We start from the raw sequence: 17,285 nt of genomic DNA, 5'->3' as shown, positions 1-17,285 counted from the left end.
AGAAACGGCGCCATTCCTTTGATAAAGATCACTCTAGGTGCCTACAATGTCATCGGGTTCAAATATCTTATGATAGATTATTTGTAAATGTCATAATTTTTTAAATTGTCTCTTTTCATAATTGTTAAGCTTTGAGAAATAACTTTAAAGCTAATAAAGACTTTTAATTATTTTATTTGCATTATAGTTTAAAAGTATGTAAAGACAATGCTGAAAGGGTTAATGTAATTTTTAGCGAGTTTGTATGGTAAATCGTGAAAAATATGAAAACATTATTAAATTGAATTAAATTAAAAATAATAACAAGGTTTTTTTTACATTCCTCTTGTTTCTTACTTTCATTTGATTTTGTGAATGCCTACAAAAGAAGTAATTTCATGTATATGATTTAAGAATAAATTTTTCAAAGTTTTAACAATACAATCTCTTAATTTAATTGCTTTAATAAGATAATTATATGTAAATTAGCTTGAAATGCGCGTTTTCTGAAGAAATTGCTGACATGGCATAATAATTGAACTATTCTTCCAAGTACAAACTCAAACACTGCATCGCATTTTTTTGTTTACCTGAAACTCTGTTTATCTTTGCCTCGTAAATAATATAAATAGCTTTTAAATGATCATGTTTTCTTGATCAAGATCAGGATTAATTCTACACCCAATGTAAAGTAATGAAAATCAATGGTGTGACCCCAGATGAACAGTTAAATAGCATGATTTTCAATAGTATTAAATCACATGATAAAATACCTTTGATGAGGCATAACAAATGATAATAGTCAAAATAAATAGCTGTCTCCTCAGATAAAAATCATTGTAAACAAAATGTACATCTATTTTGCAATATTTTAATATTATCTTACCATTGAAATAGTATTGGTATCTTGTCTAAATGTTTTAAGACTTACATAATGTTTATGGCTAGAGTGAGGACTGTAAAAACAAAATCTTGTCTAAATGTTTAAAAACTAACATAATGTATATGGCTGGAATGAAGACTTTAGTAAAACAAAATCTTGTCTAAATGATAAACACTTACTTCAGTAAAGACTGAACTAAGCAACATTTTTTAGCTTGACTATTCAAAGAATAGGGAGAGCTATTTTATTCACCCAGATGTTGACGTCACATGCAAGTTGGTGTCTCCAAAACTACTGAAGGGAATAGGTTGAAACCCATCACTCTCGTTTTAGAGCATAGTAGGTGTTCAATATCCAAGGCTCATACCTCTAACATGGATTTTAACAGAATTATGGCCCTTTTTAAACTTACAAATTTCTACATTATCCAGGCTGTTGTTTTACTATCAAGCACTCAGAATTGTTGAGCATGCTCTTGTTATGTGAATAAAAAAAATATTAAAAAACTTGACCATGGGATTTGAGAAGATTTATTATTTTTGTATATTATCAATTTGTGACTGAATATTGGACAATTGGATGCATACATGTTTCACAGAAATCTTACTTGGATAGTTCAAAGTCATTTGGAAACAACCCATTCACTATTCATTTTATATTATATCTAAGAATTCTAAGATTCTGCATTCTTACAGTATTATTGTTTGATGAAAAGTACTGAAATCTTTAAGTTGACAAAACTTCAATATCAAGTATTGCTAAAACAAAAATTAAATAAAACAATAGTAAAAATATTTTGTTGAGATAAAAAAAAGACATAAGAAGAAACTGTTAAGATGTAAAAGTTCTGGCAATTGAACAGATACTCCAAATTGCAAGAGTCATTAAACATATAATATACTTTTCTTTATGAGGATTTAAGCATGGCAACATTGATGGTGGGGGAGTTCTCAAGGAGCTGATGTTAAGACGTGAGCTCTAACAATCTTACGTCAACTTGTGGCAATTACCTGTCCTCTTAAGAGATTTGCGTTTCTTAACATTCTAGAGCTCTGCACTGTATAATTGTGTATTAAAAATGTCAAACAAACATTCCTTTCAGTACAGTCTATGTCCATGGGAGCGTGGCTAACTTTAAGCATTGTGAAAGAATTGCAGTGTCAAAGTTTATTCCTTAAAGAGAAACTAAACATGCATAAACAACTGTCTTACCTCAGTTGATGCAAATCTTGATTTGTTTGAAGATAAAAGTTTTGAATTTTGAAGGTTGAAAGTGGAATAAAAAGTGAATAGCTGTTTCTACATGTATTACATTTCAATTTTCTTACAATTGAAATTTTTCAAAATTTATTTTCACAACTTTATTTCTATTAATAGTTTACATGTTTTGAACAGAACCTCTCAGTCAAAGTTTATTTACAAGACTTTTCTTTCTTCGATTAATAAATATGTATACAATTCATTGTAATTTTTCAAGACTGTTCAAGGTCATTAATGTTAAAAAATTAAGGAATAGACAGTTTATATTGTCTTCTTACATTAGACTTGATGCCAAAATTTGTTTGTTACCTTAAGATTCAAATAGTTAAAAAATGATATTAGAAACAGAAATATCACCCTAGCAGCTACTTGTCACATTCTTGAAGACTAGGTGGGGGATAAACATTAAATATAATACAACACTAAAGTATGAGTCATTTCATAGAATTTTTATTTCCAGCATTACTAATGATCTTGAGGTCATTGGAAATTTTTCTCATACATGTATTTGTTTTTCTCATCAGACTTATGAATTTATATTAATAAATAAGAGTCAGCTAGAATAATTTCAACTTTCAAATAATTTCAAATTTCAATAAATAAGAGTCAGGAGAGGACAATAATTTCACCATGAAAAATTCTAATTAAATGGTGCCATTTTGTTTTTCCAATAAGAACATAATGAATTTCTTTGAAAAAATAAATACAATTTTCATTACATGTACATAATGATAATAGTTATATGTAGTGTAATACATAATTATAATACTTGTATTCAGAAATTGCCTGTCATAAAAGGCCACATTTATACACACAAATATACTTGTGTTTCTTTTTGCAGCTGTAATTTTATATTGATGCAAAATTTTTAAGAATTTTAATGTCTTAAACACACTCCAATGTTATCTTTTTATTTTTAAAAGAATGAGTCATGGACCATAAATTAAACACTTAAACAACATTATGGATTTCTATTTTTGTATGGGAAATAACAAGTGGTTTTATTTTCATTTTTGTAGAATTTAAAATTATGTTGTCATCATCATATGTTGCTATGGAGATATTATATATATTTATATGTAATACAAAGGAAGTTTAAAATATGTTATAAATATAGTTTAAAGTTACCAAATGTGTCCAGAAATAGAACATGTATATAACACATAATTTGGGGCCCGTTTAGCATGTTGAGTGTTTTATGACTGCAGTTTCTATGTAAATGAAGTTGTTGTAATGAAGTTGTAAATGAATGTGCTCTGTAAAATACCAGAATTAGAAATGAAATGATCTATGTATATTTCAGACTATGGTCTTGGTGGTCCATCGGGTATGGAACAGTCGCCAATGAGCATGCAGAACAGTCCAATGAGTGCAATGGACGACTCACAAAACTCAACAGACCAGTAAGTGTTATATTGTTTACATACACACCAGTCCAATACAAGACCAGTAATACACACCAGTCCAATACAAGACCAGTAATACACTCCAGTCCAATACAAGACCAGTAATACACACCAGTCCAATACAAGACCAGTAATACACTCCAGTCCAATACAAGACCAGTAATACACACCAGTCCAATACAAGACCAGTAATACACACCAGTCCAATACAAGACTAGTAATACCCACCAGTCCAATACAAGACTAGTAATACCCACCAGTCCAATACAAGACCAGAAATACACACCAGTCAAATACAAGACTAGTTAGTGTTATATTGTTAACATACACACCAGTTCAATACAAGACCAGTATGTGTGATATTGTTAGCATACTTATATGACCAATACAAGACCAGTAACTGTTATATTGTTAACACACCAGTCCAATACAAGACCAGTAAGTGTTATATTGTTAAAACATACACATCAGTCCAATACAAGACACTTTCTGATCATCTCAGAATAGGAAATGTTTATGATAAACTTTAATGTAATTGCTTGAGGACTTTAATTGACACTGTGACATCAAAGTAAAGCACAGAAATAAATTTCATGGTAATTAATTCACTAGTACACTTTATTTATCAAAACAAAAGTAACAATATGTGTGTATGATGAAAATGACAAAATATTATATAATAAAAAAGTATTGGTAGATTTCTTTTATTTACTTAATTTGCCTTTCCATTATTAAGAACAAGGTGTCTACATGGCAGATTCGAAGCCAGTGAAAAATGTCACTGTGTCGCTATATTGTGTATATTAAAACAAAAAATGATATTTGCATAGTTCTCAACTTATTTTAATTACTTGTATTGACATTTTGTTTCACATGGGGAAAAAAAACAGTACAACAAAACAACAAAGTTTATTTAGTGAAATCAATCAATGTTTTGAAGGCAAAATTATTTCAGGAAGTGTTCAAAGTAAATAATAAAATACAAATGTTAGACAATTTATTTGATCAGTTTGCCAGTATGAATAATTGTTTATATAGTGGGTATTAGTGGGTATAACCCACCTTGTTTAAGAGAAAAGTAAATATTTAATATCAATATTATCTCATTTATAAACAATTTTATAATTTTTAATCTGCTTTTTAGGAAAGAAAAGAAACTAATTGAAAGAGGAAATATATAGAAGTAAAATTATAATTGTAAATACATGAAAAAGATAATACCAAGCAAAAAACCTACAACTGTATGTGCTGAATGGTAGAAAACATAGTGACTTTTTTCTATGGACACCTTTGATAACTTACTACAAACTTTCTATTGTATTTGGCTTTCTATGAAATATATTGTACTTGTCAATAACTTTCTTGCCATATCTTCTGAGATTCAAACACAGTAACTCTCATGTATATGCATCAGATTTGTAGAAAGGTGAATCAGTTTGGTTTAAATGTGTGGGAATCAAAAGTATTGAAGATTGTTGCTACAAAAAAATGATCCAAATATGTAAGATGTGTGACAACAGGATTGTCCCTATCTTTCTATTGTACTGTCTATTTATAATCACTCACTTTTATTGATCGACCAAACTTGTAGAAAGAAAATTTAGCAAAACAATTAAAGTGAGATATAAACGAGGAACAAGATAAGACAATAAGAAAATCAATGGCCGGTGCTAAACCATAATCAATAGCAATCAGGGCCACTTGATATGAAACTCTCTTCAAGTGTTTCTGCTGGGAACTTGTGTATATTCTAATACTAAATAATAGGTAACCATTAAAAGCAAGCCTAAGAAATAAGACGGAGATTTTCTTTTTGGATTTTAAGATGATTATATAGGTTTTGTTAAAACTTTTATATAAGAAAGCTATTACCTAATGCTTGAGATGTAGATAAGTCAGTTTATCTAAGGATCATAGAGACTGTTTTTATCCACATTGCTTCTTCCAATATATTACTACATACTGGTAACTGTAGAAAAAAGATATTTTAAAGATTGAAAATGATGCTAAATTTGAATAACATTAAAGTGAAATACTTACTATATTTACAGAATGCACAGTTTCTCCCCTGCTCCGCCGGACATGTTAAGCCCTGGCAGACGGCCGCACCCTCATCTCCGTCATCGTGCCATGTACCCAAATATGGAACTTGGTATGATGCCACCTGCATACCCGCAGGCTGATGAGATGTACGAACAATGGATGGAAAATGGTGGGCAGCATCCACAGCAAGCAAGGGTCCCGGACATGCCGACACCCCAGTATTCGTACAACAACTGCCGTATGCAGAATGTGGCGTGGCAAGGTCAGATTGAAGACTTCAATCTCACTGACATGCAGAGAGGACTGTCCAATAATTCTGGTAAGAATATTCACGATTGTATTCATAACTAAAGCTGTTGATAGTTCACCTAATAAAAAAAAAGGAAGAATTTTATGAATGAAATATGACCTACATACTTCTATGAATATAAAGTACAAAATATAATTAAGGCTTTTTCTTTTATTAGACTAGAAATATCAAGTTAAAGAAAATAAGTAAGGCGACAGTCTTAAATTAGAATCATAAACAAAGTTTCTTCTTGATGAAGAATTACATGTATATAGATATTTTGATGGATATATTTTACCATCAGAAGCCATTACAAAAATTTGTTATATGTGCCAAAAAAGATTTGATGGAAACATCATGTCTGCAACAAACATTGTAATTGAGGAAATATTCGATGTTAATTAAACAAATTGTTTGCATATTTTAGGATTTGATTTTGATGGAGCCTCGTATCTTGGAATGCCTGGAGAAGAAATGCAGCAACAGTTTCTGCAGATGAATGCTGTAGATAGACCTGTCAGTAGAGGAATCTTGGCAGATGGCAGCACCTGAAGTCACATGATAGTCATGTGACCACACTTGATGATGTCACTATTTTAAATATAGACTAGCTTGCTAGTTTTCATGAGAAACAAAAATGGGAATGGAAATTGACAGGTTGAAATAACTCTTAAGAAGAAAATGTACATAAAATTGATCAGTGCACAAATAATACACTTCATTTGAAGTAAATCAATTTCTGTGCAGAAATTTTGAAGTCTGCAAAATGTTACGTTTTCTGTTTTTGCAACAAAATGCTTGCACCAATGTTGGTTTTTCTTGGTTATGGCAATGTATACTGTTTTTATGGAATACAAAATTTGTTGCATGTTCAAAGTACTGTGATTCTATAATAGTTAATATATCAAAAGTGTTGAAGTTGTTTCATATATATTTGTTAAAGTATAATTTATGTGATTATGTTGTTAACTTATAGTGTTTCAAGGTTGTTTTTGATAGAAGTTCTTTTAAGTTTGTTAAATAAATCCCATTTCCGATGCAAAAAAACAATATTGACTGGTACAATTTGCAATTAACAGGATTACTGTAGACAGACTAAGAACCAGTATTTTGAAATTAGAATTTTCAATCGTTAGATAATTTCTAAATTTGAAATAGCAAAGTAAGGCATTAATATGTTAAACATTTTTTTAACAATGATTCCAGCAAAATGAGCCAGTATTGGTATCAAACTAGTTAGCAAATACAGCAAGGATATTCTACGTCAAAATATAGATATTAGATTTCAGATTTTGCAGGAAAACCATAAAAAGCAAATTTATCTACGTACAATTATCAATCACGCATTCTTTCGCAAAAAATAGATATTCTTCCGCAAGTTTTTCTTTATATAGATAAAAGCTGTTATATTTTGTATGTAAACAAATCAGTATTGTCGTTAAATATCATGTGATATTGTGATTCCGTCCATCGCATGACAAACATCCTTAACTTTATTTTTCTTTTTTCCACGATGTCTCATCATTTTTTTAGTATCTCTATTTATAGTAACAAGGGCTATTATCATTTCCATGTATCAGAGTGTCACATCTTTTTTCTCTCGTCATATTCAAAACTAGAATTTAAAAGGAGTTAAGCACATAATTTTTTTGATTTTTTTTTTTTTCATATCTTGGAATTAAAATCATAATTATCATTTGAATGCATAAAGATTTTGATTTCAGCACCTATGCTGATACATCTTGCCCCGGTTATATGTAAATCATCTATCAGTGGGGTTATTTATCATCATTGTCTGTAGTTTTTATCGCATCTAATATTTGACTTTGTAATATCATTTCATTTCTTAATCTCCGGATTTTTTTGTCAGTAGAAATTCAGTCCTGTTATCTCTTACACGCACACAAAACATAATAAATTTTATTTCACAAAGAGATTCCTTCATCTTAAGATTATACTTTTGAAAAAAATGACTTGAAAAGTGCATTTGAAAATGAGTCTAACTTTTGTATCATCACATAGACTTCCAGGTAATTTTATATACATGTATATATACAACTGTGGTCAAGCTTATGTTGAATAATATAAGTTAAGAATGGAATTTTTACTGATTGTGAAATCAAGTCAAATGAAAATATTCTGTGATCAAATCCTGTTATAGTTATTCAAATATGTATCATCATTCTCTGTTATTAGTTAGGACAGAAACAGGGGATAACAATATATGTATGTATATATAATATATTCATTTTGATGTCTTATTTTTTTAGTATTGTGATACAAGTGCCAAGTACCTTGTTAATTTTGTATTTGATTATTTTAAAAAAATCATACACATGTTTTTATTATATATTAATTATTCCCATTCCAGTTAGCCACATTTGTTGTTAATCATGTAACAATTACAAATTACTATTAAGAAGTTATATTTTTCTATATCGTGAAGGTTTGATAAATGTGTTTTTGTTCTTTTGTGTTTTTTTTTTAAAAAACATTTGATTTTGTAATTAATTTTCATATGTATTTATTTTTTTTCTCCATTTTTTGTGTGTGATATACTTTTAATAAAACAATTTGTGTGTGGTTTTTATTTTTTGTTGCGATGTAAATATCTATAAAAATAATTTACAAAGTACGCAAGTGCAAATTTTATATAATTTCAAATAATTTTTATAGATGTTTCCAACATTTGTAAATATTTTATATTGAAAAACAAATAATGTTATCTACAAACACACACAAATACATAGTATAAGTATTCTATTTATTGCCAAATTTTTAGAAATATTTAGAGGGAAAAAAATTATACAATGTTAAAAATCTATTTTTACAGGTGAATAGAAACATACAATATTGTTAACATGACAATGTTAAGAAATAATATCTTTATTCTTCATCATTTTAATTCCAAAATTGCCAAAAAGTATAATTTTTTTAAGTATCCGTCCATTCCTGGTTTGCCTTGAATTTGGGTTTTATTTACATGGTTATTTTTGTAAGATATATTCGTTATTTATTGTATATTATAGGAAATATACCTGTCTCTGAACTTTGTGATGCTTCATCACCTAGTATATGATCATTCATTTTATAAAACATTTATTTAGCCATGATTTTATGAATTTAGAACATATTTAGTTTATGAAAAGGCTGGAAGTTTCACAGGGAGTTTTAATGTGTTATGTTAAAGTAGATAGAAAATAAAAAAAAGTTAAGTTTTAGTGCTAAAAAATCATGCAATATAGATCATGATACATTCTGTCTGATGAATATCCATTTATTCTAGATTTGAATAGAGACAATTTGTGTGTGATATTTCTGTGTAATCAGGAACTTTATAAGCTATTAGGATGTGTTGTATTTTGTGATTTCTTTACAGTCACTTAACCTGGATGTTTCGATTTTCGTAAATATATAAGATTTCTCTTTAGAGTTTGTGATTTATGGAACACTAGTACACTGATAATTGTTACATGTCAAAAGATAGTTCTGGGCAGAGTGGTTATTTTCCACAAGGAGGTTAGCTCCTAGAACTGTAAACAAGGGGTTGTAAACTAATAGAGCTGAATACCTAAGGGATGTTGTATACAAAGGGAGGTAAACTCAAAGATATGCGTTTTCAGAATGATGTAAACTCATAGATGTGTGTAATAGATAATTTATTAAAAGAGATTTAGAATTGATCAATGTTCTGATATTTTAAAAGGAGATTTTGTATATAATTTTCAGTCTAGGTTTCAGGAAAGAAATCCAAAATACAGGTACATATCATAACTATACTTTACTAGGTAACCACTTGTATGTCATTTAGTGAGCAACATAAATCATTCATGCCTCATTTTGAAACAGCAGCTAGACATGTATACCTAATATGGTATGTTAAAAAAATATTTGAATATATACCTTCCATGCACAAAGCTGTCTTATACATCAGGCAGTTTACAATATCAAGTTACACAAATACATTCAGTATAGGAGGGAACATGTATTTGCTGGAAATAGTACTTCTTCCTCCTCAAGATGTTTTTGTAAACTGTCAAATGTTTTAAGACAATAAATGATGTCATCCCAAGTCTATTTTATAAGGAATTTCAAATTCGTTTGTTTTTATTTTTTATAAGAGTGAAAAAATTTGGAACATTTTTTTTTCAATAAGAAAAAGAAACTTTTTGTTAGACTCAAAAATTCCTGTTATTTGTGGATGAGGTCATTTTTAGTTGTTTTTTGAGCACAGTTGTTTTATTTGTATGAGTGTGGTAAGCAAGCACACCTACACCCCCTGAATGTTACATTAGGTCCAAAGTGCTGAACATTTTATATAGTATAGCCAACCTCATCAATTATGAAAGTGCTTCTCTATATGTATTGTATTATATTTCTTTCTGATTTTGTTGACGGTCTCGTGCTACTATATTTTATATGGTTTTGTTTACGTATTGTCTCGTGCTAAGTTTTGTGACTTTTTTGTGTTGTTTTCTTTATTTTTTTGTACATAACTTTGTTGTCATAGAGTTACATAAGTTTTATTTTTCATCTACAAAGTTTTACTATATTCCTGCCCATTTATTAATTAATCAAGTGAAGAAAAAAATCTTGATATATTTTTACCCTAGGACCAAATTTTTGTATTTTTATGATATATCATTTAAACTGTTGTTAGACAGATATTTTATGAATTCCATTAAAGAACATTCCATTTTGCAAATTGAATTTTAATTCAAAAGTTTTGTATTTGAAATTCATTACAGATTTCCCTTTCTTACAAATGTGTATATATATTTGCTTTTCAAATTGATTTATTCTCCCACTGCAAATCTATTGTCAAGGTTGTTTTAGATGTATCACATTTTTCTTCTTATTAGAAAATCTTTTTTTTAAAAAATCAATAGAGTTGTTTGAAAAAAAAACTTATTACATGCAAGAAAATTAATTCTAAGGAAAAATAGAATATCAATTTTAGTTTTCGTGACAGTTTTGTTTTAATTTTCAAATCAGAACATTTGATTGGTGGCTATTTTTAGACCTGGCAATTTGATTTGTTGATGGAATTAGACTGGTTTTCTCCTGGAGAGAGACTGGTTAATATGTTTTATTTTTGTCAAGTGCCTTATGTTTTTGTCTTGCTACCAGTCTGTTTCTATTCCTTCACTGTGTCATTGTTACAATCATGTTTAATAAACGGTCTGAGAAAATAATTGTTGCTTGTTTTTAAACCCTTTATTTATTGTAAGTAGACCTGCATTAAGGAAAAAGATTTCAATTTTGAATGTGTTGTTGTAGAATGCATGGTTTGAGTTCAAATGCACAGGAATATAATTTATTACAAAGCATTTGAACAATAAACTATGCATTATTCTACAACCCAAGAAAAATAAATATCTTTTTCCAGTCTAACATGGTTATAGAAAATAATTTATGAAAATATGTTGACCTTCATCAAGTGTAGAAGTGATTTGCCCGGACATCATTTATTGATGTTGTCATACAACATGTAAGCTTTCTTTCTTTATGCTGTGCATATATTGTGTAATAATGCACTTGTAACTGTCATATCTGTTAACTAGGGGAGTACAGAATTATAATAATGTATTACCTTTGATAACTGCAATCATGCTTTTTACAGATGGTCCTTAATACTAAAGTTGTTATGCCTACATATTTTTCTAGATAAATTATCCAAAAGTGATATGAAATTAGGTTATCTAAGGGAATAGAAGTCATTCCAAAAATTCTATTTTGTACTTAAACTAGAAATGTGTCCATAGGACACGGGTGCCCCCACCGCTCCACTGTTCTGTCAATCTTATGACTCTAGGTCAAATATTTTTTGAAAACTAAAAATCTTTTACTATGTAAAGGGCAAGAACTTTACAAATACTGAATAAATCCACAAGCAAACCCCAAGGTGCATAAGTACACATGCTGACCAACATTCTTGTAAACTTTCAGGTGAGCTATGCATGAACAAGTTGAAAATTGCAAATTTATACTACCGTAAGTCAAGGGCAATAACTGATAAAAATCCAAATGCAAAGTCCCAAGTGCATAGCTTCACAGTGATGTGAATCATTATTCCTGTAATTTAGTGATGTTGATCATTATTCCTGTAAAGTTGGTTGATTCTAATTCAAGCACACAAGGAACAAATAACAACATAATAACATTACTTAGTCAAGGGAAATAACTCTACAAATACTGGATAAATCCACAAGCAAAATCCGAGGTGCACAACTACATATGCTGAGCAACCTACCCGTAAGGTTTAATGACTAGGTCAAATCTTTTTTGAGTTACATGCAACATAAGTTGAAAATTGCAAAATTTTACTAAGTCAAGGGCAAAACTCTAAACAAGAAACATGGCAATGCCATGAAACCAGGTTTTCAATTATCACCATTGTAGATAAATATGTTGTATTTGAAATACAAATACAAGCAACAAGCAATGTAAAACATGAATAATGTAGGAGGAATTGCCACAGAAGAAGTTGTTCACTATATATTCTATATAAGGAAAAAAAACAAAGGGCCATAATAAGGTCAAAAATTATCCAATCACAAAACCCCGACAATATGCGCCAGGGCACTTGATGACAAAGCTTCTGTGAAAGTTTGAACAAAATCCGTTGAGAAATGTAGAACGAGTTCAGCACAGAAGAATTTGTTCACAATATATTGATAATTCTGTATAAGGAAAAAAAACAAAGGGCCATAATTAGGTCAAATATTACCCAATCACAAAGCCCTGACAATATGCGCCAGGGCACTTGCCCTTCAAAGCTTCTGTGAAAGTTTGGTCAAAATCTGTTGAGAAATGAAGGAGGAGTTCAGCACAGAAGAAATTGTTCACTATATATTCTATATAAGGAAAAGAAACAAAGGGCCATAATTAGGTCAAATATTATCCAATCACAAAACCCCGACAATATGCCCCAGGGCACTTGATGAAAAAGCTTCTGTGAAAGTTTGGTCAAAATCCGTTGAGAAATGTAGGAGAAATTGCCACAGAAGAAGTTGTTCACTATATATTCTATATAAGGAAAAGAAACAAAGGGCCATAATTAGGTCAAATATTATCCAATCGCAAAACCCCGACAATATGCGCCAGAGCACTTGATGACAAAGCTTCTGTGAAAGTTTGGTCAAAATCCGTTGAGAAATGTAGTTGCGCACAGAAGAAATTGTTAACGCCAGCCCGCCCGTCCCTCCGCCCATCCGCCGACATACCTCAATCTAATAACCAGTTTTTTCCTTCGGAAAACCTGGTTAAAAAACTAAATAAACCCACACGAAAATACCCAGATGCATAACTACACATGCTGATCAACATTCCTGTAAAGTTTCAGGACTCTAGGTCAAATACTTTTTGAGTTACATGCGACACAAGTTGAAAATTGCAAAATTTTACTAAGTCAAGGGCAATAACTCTAAAAATACTAAATAAATCCAGATGAAAATACCCAGGTGCACAACTGCTAATGCTGATCAACATTCCTGTAAAGTTTCATGACTCTAGGTCAAATACTTTTTGAGTTACATGCGACACGAGTTGAAAATTGCAAAATTTTACTAAGTCAAGGGCAATAACTCTAAAAATGCTAAATAAATCCAGATGAAAATACCCAGGTGCACAACTACTAATGCTGATCAACATTTCTGTAAAGATTCATGACTCTAGGTCAAATACTTTTTGAGTTACATGCGACACAAGTTGAAAATTACAAATTTTTACTAAGTCAAGGGCAATAACTCTAAAATTACTGAATAAATCCACACAAAAATACCCAGGTGCACAACTGCACATGCTGATCAACTTTCCTGTTAAGTTTCATGACTCTAGGTCAAATACTTTTTAAGTTACATGCGACACAAAAGAGAACGGACGGAAGGACGGACGGACAAGGGTAAATCTAAATGCCCGCCACTAAAGTGGGGGCACAAAAAGGTATCAGGGCTTTCATTAAGTTCCAAACTTCGAAAATTGGAGACTGCAAAATGTCTGACATTGGAAGTCACATTGTATAGGACAAGACTGACAAGCATATTTTTGAAGTCACAAGCCAAAACTCCCAAACATCCACTTATGGAAACCCTGCAGTATATAAATTTATAGTGTAGAATAATTGAAGTGTTCCACGTGATGAGCAACTAATCATCTTTGAAAGAACAAAGCACACTGTGCCGTCAAAGCCCACCAAGTAACTCAACCTAAACACATAACTTTTACTTCTGACTGCAATAACAACAAAGGCTATCAATTCTTACAAATAACCTATAAAATTATAAAAATTGCTCAGTGTTTCAATTGAAAGGGATAACATAAACAACAAAATATTGGTCAACTTGCGTAAAGTGTATATTTTTTCAAAAATATATATATGAAGTTTGTTCAGCTGTTGTACAACAAAGAAAACACAAGCAGAAAATTATTGCAAAACAATTGTATATCTATGTTGCTATAATTTGAACACTAAGAAAAAAAGTTAAAACACTAAATGTTTACAATAAACGTCTTTTATCGTCTTTCAAGACTAATTTTCATAAAGCACTAAGCTAATACATTTGAAAAAATTGTGTCTTTGAAATGGTCACACACCTCCATTGTAAGTATATACATCTCTTATAAAAATGTAATGTTTTATGCAGGATAACTTGCAGTCATGGAAATAAAGAACTATTTTTAAGTTGTCTTTTACATCTGAAAGAACCATTGTACAAGCTGGCTGTAATACCTCATAAAAAAGATAGATGTGGTAAACCACCAGATGTGGTAAATATCCAGAACATTTCAGAATAAGGACTTTTTCAAACTAAATGTCTGATAATCTAAGACAAAGATGTTCTGTTTTCAATATGCTTCCTGCAGTTTTTGTTGACAGCTATTTGCTTTAATTTATACATATACACTTCAAGCAATAATGCTGTTTGGTCTATATAACTTTTAATGTCAGAACAAAAACTTTTAAATAACAGATGGAAAACTGCATATTGTACTTTTCTGAAGCTAATATGGTCCTTTCGATAGCTACTTACACAAGCTTGAAATTAAGCTAATGAGGAATATGTCAAAGCAAATTATACTTTTCTGTTACTATTAAAAGTTCAGGATGGAAAACAAATATTTCAATAATATAAACACAATCATTATGATTCAAAGCAACAGGGAAAGTTACAAGTTCTTCTAAAAAGATTTTTTTAAAACCTTGTTGATAGTATAATAAATGTATCTATAATACAGCTGTGAAAATGTTTTCTAGGGTAGTTATTTCAATAGGCAGTGACTGTGCTGACATGATGTTTAGCTCTAGTCTAACTAAAATGATAACTAACAGAAAAAAAAACCTGATGAAAATCTGAGAAAAATAAAAACAATGGAAAAATTTGTTATTTCCCAGCATAACAAGCAAAATGAATATTGCCGGTTCAGTTGACTGATATCTGTATATGTTATAATAAAGAAATGTGAACATTTTGCATCAACATTGATTTTTTTATTCAAATGAAATTTGTTTTTAAAAAACTTATCTTTTAAAAACACAAACAATATTATTTTTTGTATTTTTTTAAAAAGAATGTTACAATGTATTTAAATGTAAACAAAAGTTAAATTGAAAGAGAAAATGCTCAATTAAATAACACAAACAGTTTCGTTTCTACCCTTTGTTTAAGTCACAATGATTGAAGCCATGTGAAACAACTTGGAACATAGAACTTTTACATTGACACCGTGTATCACATGACAAGATCTTCTCATTTCTATCTCTTTAATGTATATCAAACTTACCAAAATGTAAAAAATATACCAAAGTACTTGAGATATAAGGTCAAATTAAACATTTGTTCCTTTCATTTATAAAACTCGAACAAAATATTGTCAGAAAAACACACTTCAAACAAGTACGTTTTTTTTAATAACTGTAAAGTTGCAAATATTAGAAACAAAATATAAGTTTATTTCTTTGTGTTTTTTCTTTATATCTTTATTATTTTCAAAATTTGCAATATTCAATAATGAGAGTAAATTATGTATAGCAAAGTTAAATAAAATATGATAAAATTCTGTCTTATTTACAGACAATATAAAACATCATCCCTTTATGGAGTTAACCAATATGAATGTTTGAACTTTATTGTATTAACTTAAACAATATGAGAAAGGAGTAATAGGTAATCTTTTTGTATTTCATCATACATTTAGTCCCCTGTCCATTTATATAAAAAAACTTTTTTTACAACAAATATTTATAAAAGCTTTAAAAACAACAAATCAGTTAATGACACTCAAACCAGATTTTGATGACATGAAGTTTTTGATACAAGAAGAATTTAAATCTTCAAATGGGGTGTAGGTTAAACGTTCTCCACCTTAAGGTGAGTGTCATTTAAACTACCATTTATATAAAGGCCGAATGTTAAACTTTACATTAGCTGATATAGTTCACTTTTACGCCAAATTTATTCCATCTATTTTTAGCACAATTACCTGAAAGACAAATGTTCGTTAGAACAAAGAAAATAATTTAGTGAATGTCTCCTGCAGGGGTATTATTTCTCTTTGCACTCGGAAGGAAAGTGTCAAATATTGTCCATGTGGTCAAAAATATTCCTTTTAATGACTTTTTTTATAAGTAGTACATGTTGACCTGGTATAAAAGTCTTCAATATTTCTTATCTATATCATAAACAATTGACCTTCTTTTGTAAGTAATATTTTACAAAGAGAGACTGTAAACAAGTTCCTGGATAAGTCAAATAAAACCAGATAAAATGTTACATTTATGACATTTTTGTTATATACTGTTTACTTAAAACCATCCCATAAATAATGTGCTCTAAGTGAATATATTAAAATTCATGTATTCTCTGTTATAAGATCATATTTGTATATTTGTATTTATAAGATTTTCCATAACGCATATGCCACCATAAAATCATTTTCTACTCTGGTTTTTATTTTTAGAAAATTTCTAACTCATAATGCACCTCACTTTGTTGTTTTGGTGGTTTTTTTCACAAGCCAAGATATATTTACTTGAAATTATTGACACTCCATAAACAATACCATTTAAAATGTAACTCAATTGTCATCTTTGATGTTTAAACAGCAGTAAAGTGGCAAGGAAAGTGTAGGGTCATTATTTTTTTAAATACATATTTTTTTTTTCATATACTTAAATATTTTACACACCAACACATGAAATGAAAACAGTACTATACATGTATATAGGTAAGGATTTACAGAATCAAAAGAAAAGTGTCAAAGTACAATAAAAAAACATCAACCGAGACAAAATAAAAAGACACTGAAAAACAAAAAATACAAATAATAATTGGAATAATGTATGCTGTATCAATACCTCACAAGCATCAAACTGCTACTTTTATTTATATTTTACTTTTTTGGTGGGTTTTATGTTGCACCAACA

General features: G+C 29.6%; 1 protein-coding gene across 2 annotated transcripts in view; it reads left to right on the top strand.

The window, feature by feature from the left end:
• The window catches only part of LOC132714183 (zinc finger protein GLIS3-like), a 57,082-nt gene extending 46,027 nt beyond the window's left edge, over positions 1-11,055 (top strand). For both annotated transcript variants that reach the window (XM_060696971.1, XM_060696970.1), the window contains exons 7-9: positions 3,426-3,525; positions 5,580-5,890; positions 6,288-11,055. In XM_060696971.1, the coding sequence (XP_060552954.1) occupies positions 3,426-3,525; positions 5,580-5,890; positions 6,288-6,412 (536 nt within the window). In that variant the 3' untranslated portion in view covers positions 6,413-11,055. The remainder of the gene's footprint in view (positions 1-3,425; positions 3,526-5,579; positions 5,891-6,287) is intronic.
• Positions 11,056-17,285: the final 6,230 nt, after the last annotated feature.

This window comes from Ruditapes philippinarum, unplaced genomic scaffold, assembly GCF_026571515.1.
Source record: "Ruditapes philippinarum isolate M1 unplaced genomic scaffold, ASM2657151v2 ctg474_1_1_1_1, whole genome shotgun sequence".
In the NCBI taxonomy this organism is placed as follows: Eukaryota; Metazoa; Mollusca; class Bivalvia; order Venerida; family Veneridae; genus Ruditapes; species Ruditapes philippinarum.
Note: the sequence above shows the minus strand (reverse complement) of the source record. Positions and strands in the feature narration are given on the sequence as shown.